The sequence below is a fragment of the Anabrus simplex genome, chromosome 1 (genome assembly GCF_040414725.1).
Source record: "Anabrus simplex isolate iqAnaSimp1 chromosome 1, ASM4041472v1, whole genome shotgun sequence".
Classification (NCBI taxonomy): Eukaryota; Metazoa; Arthropoda; class Insecta; order Orthoptera; family Tettigoniidae; genus Anabrus; species Anabrus simplex.
In genome coordinates this window covers 1,691,815,126-1,691,823,433 of record NC_090265.1, presented here as the reverse complement: position 1 = coordinate 1,691,823,433, position 8,308 = coordinate 1,691,815,126, and the positions used below count along the sequence as shown (strand labels likewise).

General features: G+C 42.3%; 1 protein-coding gene across 1 annotated transcript in view; it reads left to right on the top strand.

The window, feature by feature from the left end:
* LOC137498780 (mitochondrial 2-oxoglutarate/malate carrier protein-like) overlaps window positions 1-8,308 on the top strand; it is a 51,313-nt gene continuing 43,005 nt past the window's right edge. Inside the window, exon 1 of the mRNA XM_068226524.1 lies at window positions 1-62. Coding sequence (XP_068082625.1) covers window positions 1-62 — 62 coding nt within the window. The remainder of the gene's footprint in view (window positions 63-8,308) is intronic.

Sequence of the window (8,308 nt, the reverse complement as noted above, 5' to 3'; positions counted from 1 at the left end):
ATGAGTAAGGAACCTAAACAAATACCGAAATCAGCCAGATTTTTACTGGGTGGCAGTGCAGGGTAAGTTTATATGAACTGAAATATAACGAGCCTTATTTCGGTTAATATTCTCGAGCAAATTTGTTAATATAGTTTAAATGAAAGGAATTTTGCTTTCATATACAGGTTATGTTATATATTTTGACGCAGAGTAGATAGTTTGCTAGCTTACTTTATTTACTTATTTATAATCTTAAGAAATTGTTCATGGCCACAGTTTTCATTTCTAGATTAGAACAAAAGAACAGTGTCTAATGCGGTGTTCTTTACTGGATAACTTCAGCTGATGCTACTTATAAATTGCAGGTGTAGAAATAATGTAGATAACAGTGTTTGCACAGAACGCAGTTCACTAGTATGAGGAGACGAGCTTTTCAGTCCTATCTTAAGCAAATAAATGAGAACTGGTTGTAAATTAATCAGAAAAATACAGTAATTAACAACAACCAAGAAGTAAGTCAGATGTTGAATTACGCAGAACTGAGCAATTGGGACCAACTGAGGGAGATCAAGACTGCCAGTGAACTCACTCATTTCACACGAAGGCGGTATCATGTGTAGCTGGCTGAAAACTGTGATTGTACAACAGCTCAAAGACAACATAGCTGAAATGGAACTTCCAGAAGACAAGGGAAAACTGGGAATGAACCTTCACACAAAATCAACTGACCCAGATCGAAGAGAGCTTTACAAAAATAACTCCAGAGATATTTTATAACACTTTCAAACAGAATCGCAGTAAATGCACTCCATCAAACCTTCACTTCAGAGACTCACAGGGCAAGCTGGCTTACACCAAGGACAACTGCAACATCTCCTAGCTGAGTACTTGTAGAACCTGCTCAATTGTGATCCACCCAGTGAAGACTGACCATCAGCAATCGACAGCTACCAGGGAATGTCTCTCCTCCCAGCAATATAGAAAGCCCTGTCCAAGATCTAGCTAACATGGGCAGGAAACCAACTAGACAGTCAACTGGGAAAATACGAGGGGAATTTCAGGAAGAGCCGATCTTGTGATTAGTAAGTCCTCAACCTCAGAGGCCGACGACTCTGTCGACAGACAACCCCTGAGTAAAATTTTCGAGAAACTAAGACTGTACACAAAACCGAAGGACTTGTTCTACAATGACTGACACACACAGGCACACTTACTTCAGAGACGAGGTCTCAGAAACCTTCGAGATAAAAACAGTAGTCAGAGAAGATGATGGACTTCTCCCATTCTTCTTCAACCGCGCCTTTGAAAATATTGTGAAAGAATTGTGCAAGGCGCTGGTCACATTGTGTGTGCAGAATGAGACCTATCCTGATCACAAGAGGAAAGGTCTGACTGTACGTAGATTGTCCGTCCTTTGGAGGTGACGGGGCACTGATCGCCGAATCTCCAAAAATAACAGCGGAAGCGGAACTCCCAAGTATCATTGGAGAAAACCGAGTATCTTACCAACATCACAGAGGCTAATAGAGAGATGTCACGAGAACAGAGAAAACCAAGCGAGTGGAGGAATTTCTCGATGACAGGGATGAACCCAACTTGTCAGAGAAAGCAGCCCTCTCCACGAATATTAATTAGCTGGAACTGGTCTATCGACTGACTCAAAACACCTGCTATACAACTGGTGCCTGTTATGCAATCCGAAGCTGAAACACTGCACTACAGTCATCCGCCGGAATTCCTGTATGCCATGTAGTGTCTATCACTAAAATAAGAAGGTTTCATTGTAAAACATGAAATCAGACAGCGTAGGAAGACCCTAGGCCGGGTACTGGAAGATGGGGAATACCGAAAACGTCATAATTCCACCTCTCCTCCCAGATAGGGAGAGGGAGGCTCTCTGACAGTACCAGGAAAATGAGGGCAACTTTCTATGGTCATTTGGCAATATTGTCTCGCAACAGCCTGACCAATGCCTGTTCACATTCTGGCGAGATAGTGGGTTCGAACCCCACTGTCGGCAGCCCTGAAGAAGGTTTACCATGGTTTCCCATTTGCACACGAGGCAAAAGCTGGGGATGTACCTTAAAAGGCTACGGTCGCTTTCTTTGCACTCCTAGCCCTTTGCTATTCCATCATTGCCATAAGACCTACCTGCGTCGGTGTAATGTAAAGCAAATAGTAAAACTACAAAATTAAAAAGCACCCGGTTTTTCTAGCCACTAGCCCAGAGAGTTCACCAACGATGATATAAGCTAATAACTGCCATTCAAAATACGGTATGGGGATAGTAGTGGATAGGGTTTGTGCAGCAACCATTTTGCTTTTAACCTCTCGATTTACTGTGTTGCCCAGTCTCTCAAGCTGTCCGCTCGCATCTGGCTCTGAGCGTACATTGCTGCCACCCAGAGTGTGCAATCGGATTGGTCGCATCTGCACGGCTTGCTGCGAAGACTCGTTTAACTCATTGCACGGAAAACAGTATTACTCTTATGGACCTACAAAGACTGAACCCACCCCCTCTGAGACACCCATAATTCCTCGTGATTAAGGGATATTATACTGTACTTTGTAATTTATTATGAAAGATAGATAAAAAAGGATGAGGCATTTTTGTCTGTAAGTTATTAAAATAACTATATAACATTTTCTTTTCCATAACTACATTTGTAGGGAGGAAGCACAATGGGGCGAACAGTCATCGCTTTGTTGCCTTCCTTCATTTTCCTTCTTCTGTTTTTCTCTGGTATAAGTCTCATGTGTCCGCCTCTGTGGTGTAGTGGTTAGCGTGATTAGCTGCCACCCCCGGAGGCCCGGGTTCGATTCCCGGCTCTGCCACGAAATCTGAAAAGTGGTATGAGGGCTGGAACGGGGTCCACTCAGCCTCGGGAGGTCAGCTGAGTAGAGGTGGGTTCGATTCCCTCCTCAGCCATCCTGGAAGTGGTTTTCCGTGGTTTCCCACTTCTCCTCCAGGTGAATGCCGGGATGGTACCTAACATAACGTCACGGCCGCTTCCTTCCCTCTTCCTTGCCTATCCCTTCCAATCTCCCCATCCCTCCACAAGGCCCCTGTTCAGCATAGCAGGTGCGGCCGTCTGGGCGAGGTACTGGTCGTTCTCCCCAGTTGTATCCTCGACCAAGAGTCTGAAGCTCCAGGACACTGCCCTTGAGGCGGTAGAGGTGGGATCCCTCGCTGTGTCCGAGGGAAAAGCCGACCCTGGAGGGTAAACAGATGATGATGATGATGATGATGATGATGATGATGATAATGATGATGATGATGATGATAATAATGATGATGATGATGATGATGATAAGTCTCATGTAGTCCCTTACTCTGTGAACCGCCGGCAGCTCACTTCTGTAGTAAGTCATCTACAGTATTTATTTGTTGCATGTGTGTTTTTAGGCTTTAAATCAGTGCGTAATTGTCTTGTGGTGAGTGAGAGTTATGCGATAAGCCTAGGAGTGTAATTTCTTTCTTTCAGATTATTAGGCCTACTGTGATCTTTTGTAGTCATCTACAGTATTTATTTGTTGCGTCGGTTTTTCTAGCCTTTATTACCTGGAGAAATTTTTCAAATGAAATTAAGTGCATTCCTCACGCCGCGAGCCCACAAAAATTATTTGTCTATTTTCTCCCCCGATTTGCCTTACACTTTAATGCTGAGGAATTTTATGTGCCGTAGTTTACCTCTGATTCTGTACAAACCAAAAATATCCCCTGTAAACCATCCGTCCCCTTTAGTTCATAAACATAATTTATAGCTTAGTTTTTTCCGCTTTTTGTCTTGAACTTATTTCAGTTTCACAAATTTATGTGCCGCCGTTTTCCCGTGATGGTGTTGAGCAGCGTCGTTCGATATGGCAACCCTGTTGTCATAAGTGCAATACTGTTTTCTTAACATGGAATGAGCTATAACGTACTGTATTACGCCATGATTAATATCCCTCGTCTACCAAGTGCAATTTTGCAATATCAGAAATCTGTACAAAATTGTTAGTGGTGAGGGTACCAATCGACTAAGTACCCTCCACCCTACCAAATAACATTACATTCTAGTAGCATACATTTATAAGATTGATGGTTTGGTGAATTTAGGATTGATTCCTTTGCTTAGAGTATGAACGGCGAGTGAAAGAAGTATGGTACAGTCACCCTCCTCGTGGTGATGACTTTCTTCGACAGTAAAAGTAAAAGAAACAGGATTAACAAACCAGCCAGGTTGAACTGAATAATGGTTTAACTTATTGTATATTTCCTCTTAGAGCTCTGAAACCATTCGTTATAAACAGCTGGAATACACTATACTTCTTATTTATTATTATTATTATTATTATTATTATTATTATTACTATTACTATTACTATTAATATTACTATTACTATTACTATTACTCACAAACAGTCGTATCAGCGCACTATTTTAATCCATAACCGGTTTTCGGAATCTAAGATCCATCATCAGCGTTAACATTATTTACAACATTTAAGTCCACATGAGAGTGTCTTCAAAATGAATTACAGTAAGTTAAAATGGAGCCCTGTTAAGATCAACATTGGAAGGGCTGGCTTGTCCTCGTCTTAAGGCTGTGTAAAGAATGACAGATTAATGAGCACTGACCTCCCGCAGTGCCATCTCCAGTAGTCTGCACGAAGGTAAAGAACCACTTGTGAACCAGTGAATGCCCATACATGTCAGACGGTACAAGTCTAGCTCGAAAATACGTATCATAAATGTCGTTGGTGAAGCTGGTGATTAATTGTTAAAAAAAAAGAAGTACAGTGAAATGCCAAAAGTCATGGGAAAGGGGCCTAGTACTGTGTAGGCGAAATGCAGCAACTCGTCTGGATAGCTTCCCACAACTCCCCGTTATTTGTAGGTGCAGGACCATGGGTGCGATTGGACCTTCTCACCGAGTCCCATAAGTGCCCAACAGGGTTCATATTGAGCGAACTAGGTGCCCACAGCAGTCGTTGAAACTGGCCAGAATGCTGCTCGAGCCAATTCTGGACAACTTGGGCCCGACGATACGGTGCATAATCCTGCTGTAATATTCCATTATTATGGGGATGCATGAAGTCCATGAAGGGCTGCAAGTGGTTATCAGACAGTAAACAACTTCTTCAGACGGGCCATGCCACGTAAACATACCCCACAGCATTATGGAACCGTTGTACGGTGCCTTGTTGACAACCGGGAGTCCGTCACTTCATGGGGTCATCACCATACCCGAAGCCTACTATCAGTTCGAAACCACTGGAACCGTGACATGTCACTTGTAATCCAGATCTAATAATTAACTACGTCACGCACCCAGGTGCGACGCTATGCACCGTGGCGTGGTGTTTGCAAAGGCATTCTGTTGGTTCTTCACCTCCCATATCGCATGGACGCTAAACAACGCTGCACTGACCTACAGGATATGCGTCTGATACATCCTGCATTGAATGAGGATGTGATTTGAGCCAATGTGGAGTTTTACCGAAATGCACTTCCTGGTTGCTTTACTACTGGGTGAGGTGCGGGGGGGGGGGGAGAGTTCGACGTTTTCCTTTCAATAATTCGAGACAGAAAGAGCTCCGAAACAAACTACTTCACGGATGTTATTTCCACTTCAATGCACGCATTATTACTACGGATAAGTTTCATAAAAATCAGAAGCGGTAATGCTAACAGGGTTCCCTTGTTAGTTAGCTAAGTAATGACCTCTGAAAACAATTTAAGAGTCAACTGAAGAAGCTGTTGTTAGGCTGACGAACTTGAAAATCCAGTTTTGACACTCTGTTTTTAAATCTACAGTCCACATCCGTAGTGTAATGCTTAGTACTTTAGGTTGCTGTCCGCAGCGGTGTGGGTAAATTCCTGGTATTGCCAGAGATTTAGGCCCGGTTTCATCAACACATGTTAGTACTTAACAAGGTGTTAAATCATTTTAACATACGATTTAAGAAAATTTGCGTTTCATGAACAAATGTTAACATTAACAAATGTTAAACTGCGTATTAAAGTTAACATCAGCAATTTCCAATGTTAAATGGCTAACATTAGGATTTAGCAACCTGTTCCAAAATGGCTGCTGTGAATCTCGCTTTCGAGGCGGAATTGCTCTATTTAGATCTTTTACAAAACAGTCCTGATCGAAGAAAAGTTCAGCGACGTAATGACTTAGAAAATTTGACGGATCCGAAATTTCTTCATAGATACAGGTTATCGAAAACAGTCGTTGCTAAGGTTGTTGACGAAATTCAAGTGAGGTTAGAATATCCTACGAAGAGAAACTTACCTCTTTCTCCAATGTTGCAGGTACTGATAATATTACGAGTGTTTGCTACTGGTTATTTTCACATAATGGCCGGAGACAATGCTGGAATTTCTAAAGCCACTGTTAATAGAGTTGCTTGTCGTGTGTCTGCAGCCATAGCATCCATGAGAAGGAGGTATATAACATTCCCTTCAGTAGAAGAGCGTCAGTAAATTATCCGCGACTTCTATGAAATAAGCCGTTTTCCTGGTGTTTGTTCTACGTGCAATAGATTGCACACATGTAAGAGTCCAATCACCTGGAGGCAATTGGGCCGAAATATATCGTAATCGAAAGGGATATTTCTCTGTTAATGTTAATGTTCAGGTGATTAGTGAGCCTAACCTCCAAATCAGGGATATATTTGCTAGGTAGTCTGGTTCTGCACACGACAATACAATATTTAATAACTCCCATATCGGAGCACAGTTTGAAGTGGGACAATTAACGAAGTGATTTTGTTAGGTGACAGCGGATACCCGCTAAAAAAAGTATCTGTTTACCCCATTGAAAACCTCGCGGACTTTTCCCCCGCCTCGTCCTTTTCTTTTATCGTCAAGCCATCTGTGCGCTTGCACTCAATAACTTATATATATATATTTACTAACTAATTCAATTAACAACTCTTCTTCGAAGGAGGAAAAATTAGAACTACGATTCCGTTTCACTTCACGCGCCATATTTTACAGCTGTGCTCAAACAAAAGCGCATCGGAGCGCGCTGTAAAACAGCATGTTCGTACCACTGCCTCCTTGATTCGCACCAGTTCGCAATATTGGGAGAGTTAACAGTCGATTAGTTAACATTTCACAAGAAAAGTTTGATGAAACGCAAGAAACCTAACAAGATGTTAAATTTCTAACTCCGTATTAACTAACTACTTGTTAGTATATATTTAACATGTGTTGATGAAACCGGGCCTTAAGATTTGCAAGAGGGCTGGTGTGTGGGTAAAATGATTCAGGCAAGCTCACTTTCACTGGAGACGTGTCTGTAAAGGGCTGCACCACTTCGAGGAATACGAGGACGCAGGGGCAACAGCAACAAGTGACAGTGCGGAAGATATTGAATCTAGAGCTTAACCACGGAGAAAATGAGATCGGAAGCGCATGCCTTTGGATGATAGCTGGAACCATTCACTATAACATCAAGGCGTACACTCAGACTAGAAATGCGAAATTAACTGGATTTCTGGATCACCTCAGGAAAGAACGCTGGAAGTTGACGCGACACAAGTGTCTTCAAGAAGCATTTGGAAAGCAACTGTTTAAATTTTGAAGTGACTTCCTATTATGTGTTTTGTGTGTCATTTATAAATTAACCACTCAAGAGTCAACTGAAGAAGCTGTTGCTAGGCTGATGAACTTCGGCATCCAGCTTTGACATTCTGTTTTCATATTCTACAGTCCATATTTGTAGTGTAATGGTTAGTGCTGTAAGTTGCAGTCCGCAGAGACCAGAGATTTCAGATGTCAGGAGGACTGATGGGTGGTTAGGTTAGGTTCGTGCAAGCTCACCTCCACTGGAGGTATGTCTGTAAAGAGCTGCACCACTTCGAGGAATACGAGGACCAGGAGCAACAACAACAACAACCGAGGGAGATATTGAATCTGGAGTTAAACCATGGAGCGAATAAGGCCGGGAACGAACGACTGTGGATAATAGTTGGAGCTATTCACTACAAAATCAAGATGTACACTCAGTCTACAAATACGACATTAACTGATGGATCACCTCAAGTAAGAACGCTGGAAGATGTTGAGACAGAAGTGTCCTCAAGAAGCATTTGGAAAGCAATTGTTTAAATTTCGAAGTGACTTCCTATTATGTGTTTTGTGTGCCATTTATCAATTTTTATATTAATGTGTCGAGATTTTAGTACCTAGTAAAATTGTGAAGAAATACTGCATTTAGTGATGAATGCAAATGTTGCTGCAGTTCGAGCTATTCCCGTTCGGTCGTTAGTGAGTTTCTCTCATCGGTCGGCCGGCAGCAGCGCCCAGCTTATCTACCTCCCCTTGACT